This window comes from Alosa alosa, chromosome 14 (genome assembly GCF_017589495.1).
Source record: "Alosa alosa isolate M-15738 ecotype Scorff River chromosome 14, AALO_Geno_1.1, whole genome shotgun sequence".
Lineage (NCBI taxonomy): Eukaryota > Metazoa > Chordata > Actinopteri > Clupeiformes > Clupeidae > Alosa > Alosa alosa.
This window is the reverse complement of record NC_063202.1, coordinates 20,981,014-21,000,296: the sequence shown is the minus strand read 5'-3', so window position 1 is coordinate 21,000,296 and position 19,283 is coordinate 20,981,014. Positions and strand designations below refer to the sequence as shown.

At 45.9% G+C, this 19,283-nt stretch overlaps 1 protein-coding gene across 1 annotated transcript; it reads right to left on the bottom strand.

Moving 5' to 3' along the window:
- Positions 1 to 366: 366 nt before the first annotated feature.
- kctd8 (potassium channel tetramerization domain containing 8) lies at positions 367 to 17,785 on the bottom strand. The gene is made up of 2 exons (XM_048263429.1): positions 16,347 to 17,785; positions 367 to 3,110 (listed from the first exon to the last, which is right to left on the bottom strand). The coding sequence occupies exons 1-2, from the start codon at positions 17,206 to 17,208 to the stop codon at positions 2,551 to 2,553; spliced, it is 1,422 nt and encodes a 473-aa protein (XP_048119386.1). The 5' UTR covers positions 17,209 to 17,785; the 3' UTR covers positions 367 to 2,550.
- Positions 17,786 to 19,283: the final 1,498 nt, after the last annotated feature.

Here is a 19,283-nt window from a genome sequence, read left to right as displayed (position 1 = left end):
GAATGGCTGTCAGACAGAGTAATATGGAGAGCCCCTTGTCTCCATTGTTTGAAAGTTGTGACTCCTCAGTGCAGGATTAATTAATCGCCCGTGCTTTGCTTCTCTCTGATGCCTCATGCTGCACTAAAATGGGAACACACTGTTCAATACATTCATGAAGTCACAACTCTCATCGTAAAGATCACTCGACATTTTTGAACATAAATGTGTAGCTTCATCTACAGGACATTGTTGTTGAGTCTCTGAAGCCAATGAGCATAAAGTAAAACTATTTGTTTTAACCTCACAGGCTTTATATCACTAAATAGCACCCAATAGCACTATATGGCAAGCATTCAAACGGCAGCTTTATCATGTTTACGCAACACTTTTATTACTGGACAGAGGATCAAATCAACAACAAACTAACACAAACAAACAAACAACTGATAACAACGGACTGAAGCACATGTCTTAAATCGTACTCTCAGCATCTGTTTTACACGTACAGCAGAACAGAAGCACTCGTGTCACATTCAGCATGGGGAACATTAGGCTTGTGCATTGGCCAGTAATGTCTATATGTGTGCTTATGGTCTTAACAGGGTTCTATGAGCACCTTGTCTGGGTTCTAGGCATCTCTCAGATGGCTCTTTTCCTTGGGTACTTTGCCAGTCCTGATCCGGCCCTGCCTCCAGCATTGCAGTCGAGCAAGAAATTCATTGCAGATTGTGCTGACTTTATGCACACATTTTTCATTTTATGTATGTTATTTAGAAACAATGTGTCTATGAAATGATTACTTGTAAAAGTATGCCACATTGTTTCATTGTATGGTTACAAATAACATAAAATAATGAATATTGCACAACAAGGTACCTAAAATAGTTTCCAATTTTGTCAACCTAAGCTGATTCTGTTATACAATATATTCGTAAGTATGATTGCAACTGCATTATTATATGGTTTGATTAGCTCCTAAAATCATAGCTTCAATACTACAGGAGAGAATTTTTTTTTCTTGCAGCCTCCTATTGACCTGCCTCATTCAGACAATTCAGATAAGCAGCAAATCAGTCCTGTTTTGATTAGCTTAATGAAGTGTGCTTGAATTTAAATATGGGACTGGCCTAAATGGCTATGGCTGTTGTTACTGTAACAGTGTTGTTAACAATGATTATTCTTCAAACCAAGCCAAATCTGAATAAGAAGCTAAGAGCTACTGGATAGAACCAAATTACAAGTTGGATAAAATGCTGTCCCTCCCATCCTCCCTTTCTCTCTTTTTCTCATTGAGTATTACATAAATCATATCACACAATGTCATGATCATATATGTCTTTCTATTCTCAGTAATTCATCACGGGCACTACTGTGACATATGAAAACACCTCAAAATAAAAAACAATGTCTGTCTCAACAGATAAATAAACATGGACAAACATGTACAGCCATTAATGGACAGACCTATCTCAACATCATCAAATACTTCTGCAGAAATAAATAAATAAATAAATGAATGAATAATAAGTTAATAAATAAACACACAGTCGTCATATACGTCTGATAACACTAGTAGTCACGGCATGTGACTCAGAAACACTTAATTATCTTTGCTATGTCTGACGGTCTCGTGGCTGACCAAGAGGAGCAGTCTGTGAGGTGCCTGGAGACTTAAGAGTCCTCACAGCACTCACTGATGCTCTGGCTCATTGTCAACAGTTTCTCCACGCACTCCACAATCTCACCTCCATCAGCTAAGCTTGTCATGCTGCTGTCACAGAAATGTGAACCTGACCTTTTTCCATGACAGCCAAAACACTCCTAGGTTTCAAAATCATGCCCAGTTCTCTAGAAAATGCAGTCCATACGTGTTTTGTGCTTTAAAGTGATTGAGGTGTCCTGTTCTATACCTGTTCTAAGAGTGGTCTGTACTCGATCTACATCTTATGACAGAAACAGACCAATCCGTCTGCCCTGTAGAAGTTGAATGTTTGACACCCGTTTGAAGTTGAGTGGAACTCAAGACATCGGCTCTGGTAGTCTGATGGGACCAAGACATTGGCTTCAGCAGTGCTGTGAGCTGAGGTTTCTCTGCAGTAGCTGTCTGATGCTAGTAGGGAGGCCTCGAGGCATAATTCTGGGTTCTCTGAAAAGTTGTCAGAAGATATTCGCTCTCAGGCAATTTCTACTCTTTCAACAAAAAAACCCTCCCTGCTCTATGCTTTGAAAGGGTCAATCCTCCAGAATATTGTAAAAAGTATGCTCAATACAGTCCTGTCAGTGTTGGAGCTTAATAAGTGAAATGGAACTAGGGTACTTTTCTACGTTTTTCTAAAACTCCCATTCCGTGACCAGAGGAACTTGAAAAAGTGGTTATCATGTCGGAACTCCACTTGTGCCTAGAAGAAAGTTCAAAATCATGACAAGCAAGAAAGAAAAAAGTCCCAGTCACATGAATGGAACACTGGACAAGAGGAACTCTCAGACACCAATGTTCTCCTCTCTCTTGTTCCTATCTGTTTCTATTCAGGTCTCTTCCTGTTCTCCCTGTAGTCCTGAGGCTTTGTTCTATAGGCCGTACTTCTGCAGCAGCTCCGACTGCCACTGTCTCTTGCGCTCGGGGAACGTGGGTGGGATCTTGATGTTGTTGAAGTCCCTGATGCACTGCTTCATCTCCTCCTCGGCATTGGGTCTCTCGGTGGCCCTCCTGCGGCCCAGGCCGCCCCCACCCCGGCCCTCCCTCAGCCCTGCTCCCCCGACGCCGCTGCTCATCGACTGGAAGAGCTCGCTGTTGCGCCGCATGTCCTGCAGGTCCTCCTTGGGCAGCTCCATCCACTGCACGGACGAGCCCTTCTTGGGCGGGCGGCCAAGCGTCAGCGTGCTGGGTGGCCGCGAGACGGAGTGCAGGGCACCGCAGGGGGCAGCGGGCGAGCCACCCACGCTCAGCACCTGGGCCAGGGCCAGCGGGGCATCTTGGGGCGACGTGGCCTCCGAGTGCGTCTCCGAGCTGGAGGTGGAGAGCTCGTTGAGCGAGGCACCGCTCTCGCTGCCCTTGTCGGGCATCTTGTCCGACTTGGGCTCTTCGCCGCTGTCCTGCTTCGGCGACGAGACTGTCTTCATGGAGGGCCCTGTGCAGGAACACACAAACAACAACAAACACACATACAACATCTAACGTTAAACTGAAATGGGATTAGAAAATTGCACCAAATCACTTTCAATTTAGATAATTATTTGCGTGGGAGTGAGCTGTTATGAAACAATTACTGGATGTGTGCATTAAAGCCCTCCTCAGTGGTGTGCAGGGGTATGTTCATTCATGCTGCTTCGCGGGTTTATGAAGCTAATGAGCTGGCTAATCCAGCAACGGCACATTTTTCTAAAAACAGCTGGCTTCCATTTCCGTTGGATGAAAATTATGAGCTTTGTGTAGAGCTGACTGAGCTTTTCCCATTTGAACTCAACTGAAAAAAAAATACTTTGGTCTTAAAAGGGGAAAGGTTCATGCTTCCCACAGAGATTGGAGAAGTTGATAATGAAGTTCTACAACAGAATCATTAGCATTCAAAATGTCAGCTTTCTCATTGAACTCCCGTATTAAAGGTAACACACACATGGATATCACATTAAACACGGAAATAGCGCACATACACAGCACATACTATAATGACAGAGTATGTTCGGTCTCTTGCCTCCACCCAGTGGAACTGTTCTGGGAGAGGGAGACGTGAGTGAAGCCTGTGGGCCTGTTAATGGGATGTAATTGCAGTGTCCTCTAATTGGTGATTAAATGTCAATATCTAGATCTCACAGATCCAGGAGGTCCATTAGCTTCCCTCTGTGCCTCGAGAGACCATGGCAGCACACCAAAAGGCCTCTAAAACCAGAACGTAAATCAGCTGAAGATTCATACAGACTCAAGTCAGCATTCCCATTTAACAGGAAGTACAATATGCCGTGTTACGACATGTTAGTAACCCTAAATAATGTTACACAATCTAGCCTAATCAAAACCAGCCAAGTACTTATAACTGATGTACAATTCAGTTATTAGTTGAGCCAGTTCATGGGACCTTAACACGATTATGTGAGGTTATCTATTGGAATAGTGCATTGTGTAAATCAGTACCAGTCAGTGCATTGAGCGAGTATCAACTAGCTTATGAGCAGACAAAACGCACATGCATTAACTTAAATGATATGTGGGGAATTGTCTGTTGAATAAATAAATACATCAAAATGTAGTTTAGCTCAACCAAAGAGAAGATACACACACACACACATACATGTATATATGTTTATTTATTTATTTATTTATTTTAAATAAATGCACTGTCTCCTGTGATTCGAGTAATGGCTGTAATCATTGCATCGTACCTCTCCTAAATAGATGGAGGACTAGATAATTATGGCAATTTCTAAAAACAAAGATGTGATCTGTCACCTTTTCCATTGTTTGTCCAACAAAGCAAAATAATGTAGGAGCGATTAATCAGACCTCCAGAGGACTTCAAGAGGAGTCACAAAGACCTGAGGTCACCATCCCAGAGGTGCAGCATGATGGCGATACAACCCAACCCCTGCTGCTGCCATATGTCCTGGGTGATATTCCGCACCCCGTGGGGCTGATTACTGGTGCTATAAAGGGAGTTTGGGACCCGGGTCATTTTGGAAGGCTCCTCCAGCATGGAATGGCCTCATTATCATCAGTAGACACATGGCCAGTTTCCCATTGGGAGAGGCAGAGCTATCTCAGTCCCTTTACAGACACTGGCAAACATATGACTGCCAAGTCTCAACACAAAACACAAAACAATGTTTTGGACCGTTAAGTAATTTAAAATGTATATGTAACTGTAATGACTAAATCAGCTATTTATGATTGATTGTGTAGAAAGTGAGGCTACTCAAATAATTTTGAGCCAATATGCATGCCTAATTCCCTTATGACCCATAAATCATAATGGATGTGTTGCAAGTGGCCTTAACAATAGGCAATATTCATATGTCCATTTATGTTTGTGTATAACTGAATGGCAGTTCAATTACGTTTAAAATTAAGGTCTTCATGTATAGTCTCATATTACATGTGACAGAACCCCTTACCTTTGACTGTTCCGATGAGTAGGCACAGTTCAAAACAAAATCACTGCAAATTTCATTTGAACTGTACAAAAACACTTTCATTTAACTTGCAAAGCCATCAAACCATGAAGTCAGAGTCCCAAAAGAATATGTGAGCTTGTGGGTAAAAAAAAAAATACAGGTCAGAGATGAATAAGCAGCAGTCAAGATCTCATCTCTGCCTCCTTAATTCAAGGTAGATCTCAAAAGCCTGCTCCTCCTTCCTCTTTACAGTTCAGACACCTGGAGGTCGTAGAAATAAATCAAGGTTCAGTCCTGTGCAAAGATAAAGCCTCAATTACATCAAAGACATAAATCTACCCCTACATGTGTCCTCGCTGGGAGAGGGAAAAAAGACACTGTTTGAAATGGTTACTCACCGCAATGCATCAAAATAAAAGTCAAGCTGAACTGACTTCAAAGGACATGTGTAAGGAGGAGGGCTACTCTCTGCCTCGTGGCGGGCGATACTTGCTCAGACGTAATTGCTCGTTATTGTGCTTTCCACTCACCCATGTAATTGACAGCTTAATCTTTGGTCCTTGGTTATGTCACTCTGAGCTTTACTCAGTGGTCCAGAGGCTCCACTCCAATGTCATCTGGACCATACAGATCAACTAAGGTCTTCAGAAAGTGATGCATGCCCCTCTAACTAATGTTACTTTCCAATGAATGCTTTGGGCAGCAATACAGATGCAGCAAGAAAACGGCCTTTGATCAAAAAGCTTCAAAGTACCTCAGCACAGAGTTTACTTGAATAATTCGTAAAATAGCATTTTACTGTATTTCTTGAAGAATATATTTGAGACTTCCCGCTCATAGCGCACACTGGTTGGCACACACTGGACCCCAAGGGATTGATGGTGCGGCTGAGTCTCAGAACGGGCCAGGTTTCACTGAGAGTGAGGTGTGCCCTGCTGGCAAGAGAGGGCACGTCGTGCCAACCCTTCAGACTTCACCTCTGGTAGCTCTGCCCCACCAGGCCCCTTATGCCATCACAGGCTACATACTGATTTCACAGGCTAAGCAGATTCTGACCTTTGTTGAGGGAAAATGGATTATAGGGGGGAAAGGCAACCACGATGCCAATCTATAATTGAAATGCAAAAGGCGTGGCGTGTGTGCTAGCCAGGAGGAGAAACAGAAACGGTAAAATAGAAGAGAGAAAGCTAGAGGGGAGAAAACGTTAAGAAGTGAAAAGCTTTCCGCTGGCACTGTAATCCCACCGGGTAAAACACTAGCTTGAGTCTGTTCAGAGGGCAGCACCAAGGCCACATGGCAGGGTACATAGCATTCAGGAAATAACCTGTCTCAAATTCCTTTGAGCTCATCCAGGAACAAGGCCGAGTTGTGGTCCCGTGGCATCCTATAGCAATGTGCTATTTTTCAAAGCTAATATTTTTCTGTATTTGTTTAAAGTGTCAAGGTAACGTGTAGGGTTTTCCATAATGGAAGCCCCGTCTGTGAGGTGTCTGGACTGTACAGGCTCCATAAATATCCTGTTTCCACTGTGAATGACAAAAATAGGAGCTAGTGAAAAATGCTGGAGTATTGATTAAACTATTAAAATATATAAACATATAAACACCATGGATCCACAGAGGGTAAAAAACAGCACAGGTGCACACTTTGCATTGCCAATCGCAGGCTGTTTGTTGCAGTTTGTTCAATGCAGTGTGTGTGTGTGTGTGTGTGTGTGTGTGTGTGTGTGTGTGTGAAAGTACGGTAACTGTGAGAGCATGCACATGTGCTGTGGGTTAAGAACACTACCGGTTTTGTTATGGAATGATGGAAATGAACTACTTGCCAAGTATTAATTTCAACACACAGCTCAGCCTGCGGGGGAGCATAAGGAAGTGTGTCACCGTGCGGCGTCACCGAAGAAGAAGAACATGGTATTCTACAAATAGCGCTACACACATTTTCCACCAATCTGCATTTCATTCAGGCCTCGGGAAATCAACATTTCACCCGCTTCAAAGACATGCAAATTAATGATTCCACTTGTGGGGGAAAACCTTAAGTTGTGGTTAGTGTGTTATTTAAAAATGAATTATCTGGCTGAGAGGAGCTGGGCTATCGAGAACCTGTGCCGTATCGCGACAGATGGCCACAGAAGCTGCCATATCTCAGGGGGCAAAGTGATGTCCTAGAAACAATGTGAGTGGGAGCTGTGTAAACATATTGTGCTCACTCATGCTTTCTGGGTAATCTTGCTCATAGAAATTCCCATCTGTGTCTAAACTCACAGTCCAACAGAATACAGACTCTCGCCTCTCCTCTTCCCTTCAGGTCCTCCTTTTGCTTGTTAAAATCGCAGACAAAAGCAGCATTTAGGCTATTGCAGAGAACACACTGATTGCATTCTCAAATCAGCTTTAACTGCCAAACTGTACGATTCAATTAGCAGTTGTATTGCTTTCTTCCTTATTAAAGACGCAGCATTTTTATCGACTTCCACAGGGAGCGTGCCCCCCATGCCGCCTTTGTAAATGAAGTATTCATAGATAGGAGCTGCAGCGTTGTTTATTATCTGTCTGACTGACTGAGAAATTTGCAGGGAGATTTGAGGCGAACAATGCACAACACAAGCAGTGGAGAGCTGGGATTATTTGTTTTGCATGGGCGGTTTGCTACCTGTCTTTGAGCCGAGGCCATCGTAAACGCTTATCTAAATTAACAAAAGCCTTCTTTAATTGACAAAGCGCGCAGCACACAAAGACCGTAGGCCCCGTAGGCTTGGTATCTGCAGCAGCAGCGGCGTATCATCTTATTCGACGCTTGGCAAAACCCATCAGTCACCGCTGCAATGCTGATGTGTGCCGCCATCGCACAGAAGTTTCCGGAGAGCGTGTAGAGAGGCGAGTAAAACTTCCAGGGTAGCAGGGGATCCATCATCCTGACAGCGGTCACGTGACTGGGAGGTAATCCATCTCCGAGACCCGGCTCCCATAAGCAAAGTTTCAGCGGTTCCATATTGAAAAGGTGATAGCTGTGTTGCTGCATCTGTCACTACATGAAATACCTTCCCTCTATCCATGTCCCCATCTCTGTTGTCAACGGTGACATGATCCAGCCGCTCAGTTAACCACGAGATGGAAAGCAGAGCAGACGGCGGTTTCGTCAGGATGACAGCACAGCCTGACGTCTCTTCTCTGGACGACAGCTGCGGCTATCCTGACCAGACTAATTGCACTTCCTCAAACAGAATCATGCAAGAAGATCCATCTCATGGTTCTGGCTCTAATCAAGACAAGGAGAATAGTCCTTTAAAACTTCAAGAGCACCTTCCCTGTACCTGGAGTCACCTTCATGACCTGAGTTTTCGGTATTTCTTCCCTTTTTGTCTAATCAAGACTTGCTTCCTCTGTCAGTATTAATAGTGAACACTTTCATCCAAAATACATTCTCTTAGTCTTCTCTTAATATTCTCTTATCTTGACATGCCCCGGTCTTTAGCATGCCCTGGTCTTTAGCATCCCCTGGTCTTTAGCATCCCCTGGTCTTTAGCATCCCCTGGTCTTTAGCATGCCCTGGTCTTTAGCATCCCCTGGTCTTTAGCATCCCCTGGTCTTTAGCATCCCCTGGTCTTTAGCATCCCCTGGTCTTTAGCATGTCCTGGTCTTTAGCATCCCCTGGTCTTTAGCATGCCCTGGTCTTTAGCATCCCCTGGTCTTTAGCATGCCCTGGTCTTTAGAATGTCCTGATCTTGTGCTGTGTGTCACAGCTCTCTGTACTAGTTGTATCATCTCAGCTGTGCACGTATGCATGTGATTGTTGCATTCCTATGTCTATGTCCAATAGGTCCTGGAGAAACATTATTTCAACTGTACTGTATACTGATGAGCTGACAACTCTCACGTTTCTTGTTTCCTCCTGTGGTTCTCTCAGGCCTCAGTCGCCACGTGTTCTTCGTTTTTCATTATATTCTCCTCCAGATCTTCCCAAACCCAAAGGCAAAACAAACAAAGGCAGCTGAAATGCTATTTAGTGTGATTCCTTCTCCAACACAGCACCTAGATATTTACTACCAAATGTGAATAGATATCATTATCATTAGTGGATAACCTTGTTACTCACATCATTAATTTTGGGCATATTCTCCACAAAAATGTTTAGTCATTTAGTCTGACTGATGTTAAACTAATGTAGTCTATCTCTATCTCCCTCCCTCTCTCTCTCCCTCTCTCTTTCTGATTGGGTAGCACAGAAAAGACCAAATATTGTTTTGCAATGTTAACACATGGTATATGGTACAACAATACACAATGCTTTTGTTGGCTAGTATGCATTAGGAAAACAATTGTAGTATTACCAAGGTGAATGTATCAGATATAATAATGGCACTGTGCTCAGGTTCACTGACAACACAAGACAAATATCATCCTGAAACTTGTGTTGTGGCACTGTCAGGATTGCTGTGGATAGACAGGTCAGGGCCTGCATCAGTATAACGTGCACCTAGTAAAGGGCAGCACAAACTAAGAGAAGAGGTATTGAGTTGATGACAGCCAGTCAACCTCTCCTCCTTCAGATACTTTGAACTGTGATGGCTCTACACTGTCATCTGTCAAGGTACAAAACAAACTTTTTTTGACAGTTTGGTTAAATATTTCATGCGATGTGCCATGCCGTCATGACTAACGACTAAGGATTGCTGTGAGGCTCTGTCGGCGATTTGGGAGTGTGACTTTCAACTCGTAGCAAATGTCTACTAAACATTGAATGCACAGCTGTGTCTATTTGTGTCCATATACAGCATCTCAGGGTGCCCAAACTATAAAATATCAGTTATAGAGACAAAGACAAAAGAAAATAATATCATATTCAGACAAATAGGATAAATGACTGGCTAAGGATGTAATCGAAATATATGCAAGTTAGAAGATTTCTACTTTAAGTCCGGCTCTTCTTAACTGTTGAGACGTGCAATACACGTCAAAACCTAATCACTAAGACACTGACCACTTAACTGCCCTCAGTAGTGGCAGATAGGGCACATGGTGACTATCACCTCCATTAGTTGGTACAGTGCTTTGGCTTTGACTCTTTTAGCAGCCTAACACTATTTAAGCACAACCCTTGAACCACAACATTCAAAAGGTCATAATCATTTCAGACCAGCTTATAAAAGATCATTCCCAACTGCTGGCTGTGCTTTAAGGGATCAACAGTAGTCTGTGCTCTTTATGGGTGGTGAGGTGTGAAATAACACAGGGATTGGGACCCAGACAGCAGCAGGGCAGATTCAGGCCACATCTGGGCCACATACAGCTCAGAGCCGGTGGCCATCTTGGCTGACAGTAACTGCTCTCTCTTGGGGACGGCGGGGCTGGAGATGACAGTGGGATTTGGGCAGACCTGGCAATCAGACTTGTGATCAGAGGAGGCTTGTGGTGATGCTTCACTATCAGGGCAGCGCAAAGAGGATTAGCTGTGTGCTGGTGCTTCAGCCGCAAGCTAGGCCTGGCAACGGGGAGATGGCAGTTACGCCAGACCGGACCTACGGGCCGCCGGCTGGGTGGTATCTATGATAGACAGGTGCATTAACACAGAGGTTCAGAGTCTTTTTATTTATTATGTATCATTGTTGGATTTGCTTATTTATTTATTTATTTATTTATGGTGACCACATACATAGGGCTCACTGGCTGACCCCGGGAAATTGGCTTGATCGGTATAATCCTTTTTGGGTAAGCCCCTCCCTGGCCCCGTTGCACAATTCGTTTCCATGTTATGCAATTCACTGATGTAAAATGAGAATGAGATAACATGCCATTGGACATGCCATGTAAGCCAGTATACTGTACGTAATGCATTTCATACATTCTAACGCATTGCATATATATGAATCGTTATGTTACATGACTGGGTGCAGCAAGCGTGTATAGCTCCCGTGCGATGGAATAAAGGGATCCTTTTTTCATGAAATAACTTTGACGGAGATAGCAAAGCAATACCAGGCGGCTCAGGAGAGACTTAGTGGCATAAAATGTATTTCCCTCGGACTAATTCTCCCTTGGTGAGGAGATATGGGCTCTGGGACGCGGAGATAAAAGAATGATGATGTATGTGTCTAGTCCTATAGGAGTAAGTCTCACCAGGTAAAGCCTCGGATTATGCCTATCTGGACCAAGCGAAGGCTCTTGGTTATCTTTTGGGGTAGTTTAAGGACCCATGTCCAGGATATTGAAGTTCACACAACATTTGTCTTGCTTCCTGAGAATGAGACAAACATGAGATATAGAGGTTTTACCACTTCTCTCTCAAGTAACTTTTTTCCAATATCACTTTTGTGTTATGACATTGGTGAATTCATAGTATGTACGTATGTATAGTTTAGAATTTAAAACATTGTTCTTTAGTGTGAAGGCTGAATGAATGATGCTTACCTTAGTCTAAACCTGAACGACATTTAACAGAATTATAAGATGTCATTCTACAGAAAGAATCCAATAAACGTATTTGAGTGTATCTAAAATGTGAATGCACATTTGCATGCAGCTAAAAGAAATGTTGAACACTTCAGAACAAATCCCTGCCAGCACCACGGCTCAATGACTGACAGCTGGCACTTCACCAAGTTAAATGCTCATAAAGACCAAGCTCCTCCGTCCTTGGTGGCACTTCATTCGCTAAGCAACCTTTACAAAGCCCATTCCCACCTCCTTTATGAAGCAGGCAGATTTACACCGCTGCAGCGACGTCTCTTTCCTCTCAAACAGAGACAAATTGACATCATTATCCTGCGATGCTCGTTTGCAGGATGGGATAAAGGTTTCGGCTCTTCATAAATATCAATATAACACGCTGTATACGCGCGGCAGCACATAAATAATGCAGAGACTCCAGGCTGGGCAGGGTGGCACTGGCGGATGAGCCTGTGGATTGAGTGTGCATGGCAGCGCCAAGCGTCAGGGGGACTGGCATCGCAGCGCGCACCAGGGTGCCAGCCACGCCACGCCGGGGCATTTGTCATCGCCGTCCGCCCCCCGATGTCAGTGGTGGCACCTTTGCTCGGTCAGGCTGTGCAGTATTGGCACATGGCAAGGCACACCACGCACACACAAACACATACACACATGCACACTGACACACACACACACACACACACACACACACACACACACACACACACACACACACACACACACACAAACACATGCACACACACACACACACACACAAACACACACATGCACACTCACACGCATGCACACTCACACACACACACATGCACACACTCACACACACACACACGCATACACACACACACACACACACACACACACACACACACACACACACACACACACACACGCGCACACACAGTGAACACACAGGAGGATCTCCACCTCATCTTTTCCTGTCTGCAAGGAGGGATCCTGGCAGCTCACACACGAGATCCACGAGAGAGGAGAAGAGAAGACATTGTGAGGCCTAGGCTCATACCAGATAAGCTCAAGATGGCCTCAGATTTATTAGACTCTGGGCACGATAAGCAAACTGACATCTGTGTTGCTTCAACATGATAATTACTGTAGAGTCAATACTCCATTGAGTCAATACTGAGAGAGAAAACAAATGATGGCTGATGAGTGATCAAAGCTGGGTTTTAATTGACCGGTGATTTATTTGACCTAGGAGGGTTGTATGTGTGAGTGCATGTGCGTTTGTGTGTGTGTGTGTGTGTGAGTACATGTGCGTTTGTGTGTGTGTGTGTGTGTGTGTGCGTGCGTGTGCAAGTGTGTGAGGGAGTGTGAAAAGCACAGCAAACCCCATCCATTTAGCACAGTGGATAATATGGATGCTTGTCGCTTCCAAATCAATCCCTTTAAATATTCATTCATAGTCTATTGACAGTCCATCTGCTAAGCCTTTATCACCTGTCTCGCTCAGTTTTCTGCTGGGCAGTCTTTTTAGCACCAGTGGATGACCTGAGTGTCACGTGCGATGACTTCGAGGGTGCGCCTGTCACCAGGGCATGAAATCCACAGCCAGCGTCAGCCTCATTCTCCTCCCTCTCTCTCTCTTCCTCTTATCGTCCAATTACAGCTTCACCATCACAACAACCATTGGTTACATTCGAATCCCAAATTAAAATGAATTCTTGGTGTAGAGGAGGGGGAAAAACAGTACTTAGCCAGCTTTCAGTGGACAGATTAGCTGGAATGATTCATTTCCTTTTTCATTTGCTGGTGCTGACCACCACCACCTGTGCCTGGTGACTTGATGAAGCTCTATCAGTGGCAGCAGTTCAGTAGGAATGGAGTGTTTTCCTCCTGGTGTGATGGATGACAGGACTCTGTTTATCAGACCTGTGTAGCTCTTGCGTCTCTGACAGCTCACTAATCTCTCATTTGACGGTTTCTTCGCACACAGACAGCATTTGCAAACATTTATGCCTCAGAAACAAGACCAAAACAAAACAAAAACAAAACGAGCAAAAAACAAAGACATAATGATAGGGCTCAGTAACGCTCTAGACAGAACATCTGAAATTACCTTGTGGAAAGAGACACGCTCGCACACTGCAATCTGTCCTGCAGCCAAGATGTCACATAATATGAGCATCATATTCATCAGACATTGTCAATGTCATTAGAAACTCTGGAGGAAAACAACATTTCAATGTGTCCTCAAGGATCTTCAAGAATACTGAAGAATCCTTCAAGATAGGGGCTACACGGGGCACTGTATCAAAAGGATCTTCAAGAATCCTTCAAGGTAGGGGCTCCACAAGGTACTGTAACAGAACATCTACCAAACCTCTCAAATTAAACAACGCCAGCATTTTATAATATCTCTAATCTGTGTGCATGTAAGAACAGAGCATAAGCTGTTATTCATACATGTTACTACTCAATACTTTATAGTGTAGTTGCAATGTAACAAAAGCTCTGTAATGCGAAGCCTGAATAAGCTTAACACAGTTGTGTACTGTGTAAAGTAAAGTGCTGGACAGCAGAGTGACCCCTAGTGACCTGTGATTTCCCATAACGAGCTGACCAACGGGAGACAAATGGAGTTGATTCACACATGCTGACACACACACGTACACACAGACAAACACACACACACACACACACACATAGGTGTCAAATGGAGCTGAGAAAATCAGTGTGCTCTCCAGCAAGACCCTCCTCCTGATGGGCTTACACACACTCACACACACACGTGCATGCATGCACACACACACACCGCACACACACACCACACACACACACCCTCTCTCTCTCTTTCTCTCTCTCACACACTCACATACATACATACAATCTCTCACTCACTCTCTCTCTGTCACACTCTCTCTCTCACAGACACACACACACCTTAACCCACCTACCTCAACACACATACACACGAAAAGATACCCTCACCCTCACACATCCTTCTATGCACACATATATACACACCCTCCACTCACATGTACACACACACACACACACTCAGATGTGATGGCCAATCTGACAGGAGATTAGATAACAAGGCAGTAGGCTCCCGGGGAGGAAGCCACACGTCATGCTAAAGCTGCCCGACAACCTCTGTCAACACGCCTCGACCTACCCCATCCCTACCCCTCTCCCACACACACACACACACACACACACACACACACACACACACACACACACACACATACAGTACACTCACTCACACACACACACACACACACACACACACACATACACTCACACACTCACGCATACACACACACTCTGACCGTCCACCCCTGTCAGTGCTCCCCCTCCTTGCCTGTCTGTCAGGGTCTTCCCTTCCCGAGGACACACTCCCCGCAATCTGAGCTGACAGGCAGCGTTGGGAGCTGTGTGTGTGTGTGTGTGTGTGTGTGTGTGTGTGTGTGTGTGCATGTGGATGGGTTTGTGTGTGTGTGTGTGTGTGTGCGTGGGGGGGGGGGGCATTTCTTCATGTTCATGTCATGTGAATGGGGACTGTGCTGCATGAATAGATGTGCATATGCACATCTGATAATACACATGTGAGGTGGGGGTGGTGTCGACTATGATTGTAAATTTGCCATGTGTGTGTATGTGTGAGTATGTATGTGTGTGTGTGTGTGTGTGTGTGTGTGTGCCTGTTTGTGTGTAATATATGTTGAACTGTAAGCACTGGGAGTAGGAACAAGCATTAAAGTCAGACCCAGTGTCCACAGTTAGCAATTTATACGGAGAACAGTGCTCTATCTTCATTAACGGTCCCTTAACCTCTGCCTCCGTGCCCACCACACACATGGGTACCCTCACTCTCTGCCTCCGTGCCCACCACACACATGGGTACCCTCACTCTCTGCCTCCGTGCCCACACACACACATGGGTACCCTCACTCTCTGGCTCCTTTCTCTTCCCTATCTCCCTCCCCCTCCCCTCCTGTCAATCATATAGGGCTTTTTTTTCTGTGGGTCTATCTCGCTCCATCCTCTACTGTTGCCTACTGTGATCTGCCCTTATCAGTGCCAAGCCACCAAAAAGCCCCCAGCAGGGTAGAGAACACCAGATTAGGGACTGGGCAGATAAATGAAGTATATTGAAAAGGTTCATTGTGAGGCTGTGTGTGTGAGTGGAGTGAGTGTGAACCCAAATTTTCACTACTGTCTGCCAGACATGACTCACAAAGAAAAAGCTGATTTTCACAGCTTTGTCCCCCCTCCTCTCTCACTTTCTTCTCTCTCTTTCTCTTCATCCCCCCTTTTTTCTCTCCCACATTATCTCTCTCTCTACTACCATTTATCTGCCAGTCTCTTTCTCTCTCTACCACTGCCTTTCTACCTGTCTCTTCCCTCTTTCTCTCATCTCAAGCCTAATATCTCTCTCTCTCCCTCTCTCTCTCTCTTCCACTGTCTCTCTACCTGTCTCTTATCTCCTTCTCTCTCTCTCTCTCTTTTGTGTTCTCTTGCTATTCTCAGTGTAATGTCAAGGTCCTGTTCACACCTCTCCACGGGCTCCTATTCACATGCACACTAACTCCTCACCCTCATCCGAGCGTCTCTTTTCAGAACTGCCAGAGTACGAGCGCGGGTGTCTTTATCAGAGCCTTCCTCGCTCGCTCGCTGGAGTTGAAATGTACACAGGTGTCAATCAAACATCAGTGCCAATCTTCACAAAGAGGACACACACTCACCATGCCCTTACCTTGACCACAGCTACTGTGTAAAAGTATATCCTGAAAAGGTGGAGGGGGGTTGGGAGATATAGGCTGATGGTGCAGCCTATGAGGAACTTACTGAAGAAGATGTATTCAGTGTAGCTGCTCCAGATCTTATCGTCCCTGTACTGGTTGATAAAGGCGGCCGTCCCGGTGGAGTTGCACGCCACCATCTGGAATCCCGACTCGGAGAGTCGGTCGAAGGCCTGCTCCAGGTAGGTGAACTTCAGGTAGAAGCGTGATGTGTACTTCTCGGGCGGCCGGTCGGGGTCCCGGCTCTCATTGAGCGTGTCGCCGAACACCTCCTTGGCCAGGGCGATGCGCCCGCACACCATGATGCGCGCCACGCGCCGGAACTTGGCGTCGGCCTGGTTGTCCCGCACCATGGTGTACGAGCCCCGGTAACCGATGGTGATGAAGCCGGACCTCTTGTCCGGGGTGGAGCTGGTGGCCGGCAAGTTGGTCATGGCGGAGGCCGTGTTGGTGGAGGACAGGGCGTTGCGTCCAGGCTGCTCGCTGCTCTGCGAGCTCTCCTCGATGTCGCTCTGGCAGCCTTCGTCGTTCATGGAGCCCTGCTTGGAGACGCGGGGCCCGAGCAGACGCAGGAGTTCGGCCAGCTGGAAGTGTTCCGCCTCGCGCTGGAGCCGCTCGCGCTCAGGGAAGTGCTCGGGCAGCACCAGCTGCCGGTCGCGCAGGAAGTCCAGCACGTAGCGGAAGAGGAAGCCGTCGCGGTCGATGAAGACGCGGCCGCGGGAGTCGCGGGGGAGCTCGCGTGGCGCGCAGCGCGTGAACATGGCGTGAAGCGTGGTGTCCGGCACGCTCACCAGCGTGGAGCGCTTGGTCACGTACACCTGGCCACCCACGTTCAGCTCCACCACCTCCGGGAAGGGGCACGGGCCGGACACCTCACTGATGGGCAGGATGGTCTCCTTCATGGCCATGGTCCTCGCCGACGGACAGGAGTGGAGAGAAATTAAAAGAAGACAAGTCAGGCCAACCTCACAAAAAAAAGAAACCTCAAAAAGAAGCTCAAAGAAGATCCATAGGTCAGGTGACAGGTGAGTTTTTGTTGGAGGGAAAAAAAGCCAAGAGGAAAGAGCAGGAAAGGTCACTCAGCCGCTGAAAGTCAGAGAGGGTACTGAAGTTTGGGGGAAAGGGAGAGAGGACTACATCTCTGCTGGCGCTGAAGGGAGTGGGAGAGGGAGAAAGAGATGGGGAGAGAAAGAGAGAGAGAGAGAGAGAGGGCTGACAAGCTCCCTTGGCCGCCGTCACTCCAGTAATGAAGAGCACAGCGGAGTGAGAGGCAGAGAGAGAGGGGAGAAAAAAACGTGTGCAGAGCAACTCCTCTAATCATTTGTCCAGGCAGCAGGGGAAGCCACGATGACATCATGTAGGGAGTGAGAGGGGAGGAGCTGACAGGGCTGAAGGGATCTGCCTTTTAAAGCTACAGAGGAGTACAGAAATCCACACAGACACCCTAGCCACACTCCAGTGGAGGTCCATGGAAGTCCATGTATTTGAAAATGCCTATATAGAAATAGATCAATATAATATTCAATATATAATGGTAATGGCTTTTTAGGTAAACATTCTGACTATAGGTAGCAATTAATGTGATCCATCATTATACTGTGTGTGCACCACAAAACAACCATTTAGGGACTCATGTTAAATAATATTTTCATAAATGTGGTGTGATGGTTTGACAGAGAAGCTGTCATATCCATATAATTGTCTTGACACATACAAATTGTTCTCACATAATGACTGTGTGCTGTTGCCATGGATTTCATGAGAAATAGTCCACAGCACCATCTAATGGACATGAAAATAATCAGAGGTAGTGGCACAAACTTCATGAAGTGTGTATCAACCCTAGTGGTATCAGCATTTTGTCCATTAAATCTATTTTTTGTTTGATTCAACTGCATATGGTATGACATTAGACATAGATAGATAGATAGATAGATAGATAGATAGATAGATAGATAGATAGATAGACAGAACTTGTGAAAACCATACAAGGAAGTGTGTTGTCTGATCTCTAAGGCTTCATCCTGAAATCACTGTACATTGGGAGAACAGCTAATATATTCTGATTAATGGAATATGAAGTGTCACTTACACAGAACTGCACAATAACTGCCCAGTAATGTTCTCAGTCTTCACATTGTAGTAGTTTTGAATGGAGCTCTGCAGACGCTGCCAGATGCTGTGAGGAGCGTTTGAGTGTGCTTCTGCAGGTGTGTCTTTGTCTCCGCACCTGCAAACCCGCTGACTCCCTGGTAACCATTTACACCTCCGTCTTAATTACCCACCGCTAATTACTCTCCCAGGACCCCCAGCTGCCTCCCCACTCTAACACAACATTAGTCCCTCATGGTGCCACTGTTACTACTCCCTGTCACATCACCTGATATCTGTGCGTGAGAAACGTAAAACGCTGCTTGTGAGCATGTGTGAGGTGGTGGGAGATGCTGTGAGAACTGTTGTTCAGTCTGAGTGTGTGTGTGTGTGTGTGTGTGTGTGTGTGTGTGGTTAGTCAGCATGAGACACTCTCTCGAGCGGCGGCGAACTGTTAATCAGCGCCACTGATTGCTCTCTCGGCCTTCGGGATGAGAGAGAGGCACGCCTCAGGGGGCGAGAGAGTCCGAAACAACAAACAACCCCCCCCCACCTGCCCCTCCACTGCTCACTCAACCTACAAGGTCATTAATCCTCTCCAATATGCACATATTCCCTGACTGACTGCACTGACACTTCCCCAACCTCTTCCTGCAGAAAGAGGGCCAAACAGGAAGGTGCTTACCGCTGAAGAACTTATTAATTGATCTCCTCTAAAGACTCCGCTGGACCACCTCTCAGGTTTGGGCAGGCTGGCTCGCTGGCTCGCTGGTCTGTCAGCCCAGGAAGTGCATGCCTCAGCAGAAAGAATCTGGCAGGTGTCGTGACCCCGCTCACCTCTCTCCCAGGTGCCTATTTTAATCAGACGTTTTACGGGGCTGAAGGGTAAGAC

Excerpts from the sequence above, each read along its gene's own strand:
- kctd8 (XM_048263429.1), bottom strand. The coding sequence starts at position 17,208 with ATGGCCATGAAGGAGACCATCCTGCCCATCAGTGAGGTGTCCGGCCCG. Across the intron at positions 3,111-16,346 it reads CACTGAATACATCTTCTTCA|GGCCCTCCATGAAGACAGTC; the intron begins GTAAGTTCCTCA and ends GTTCCTGCACAG.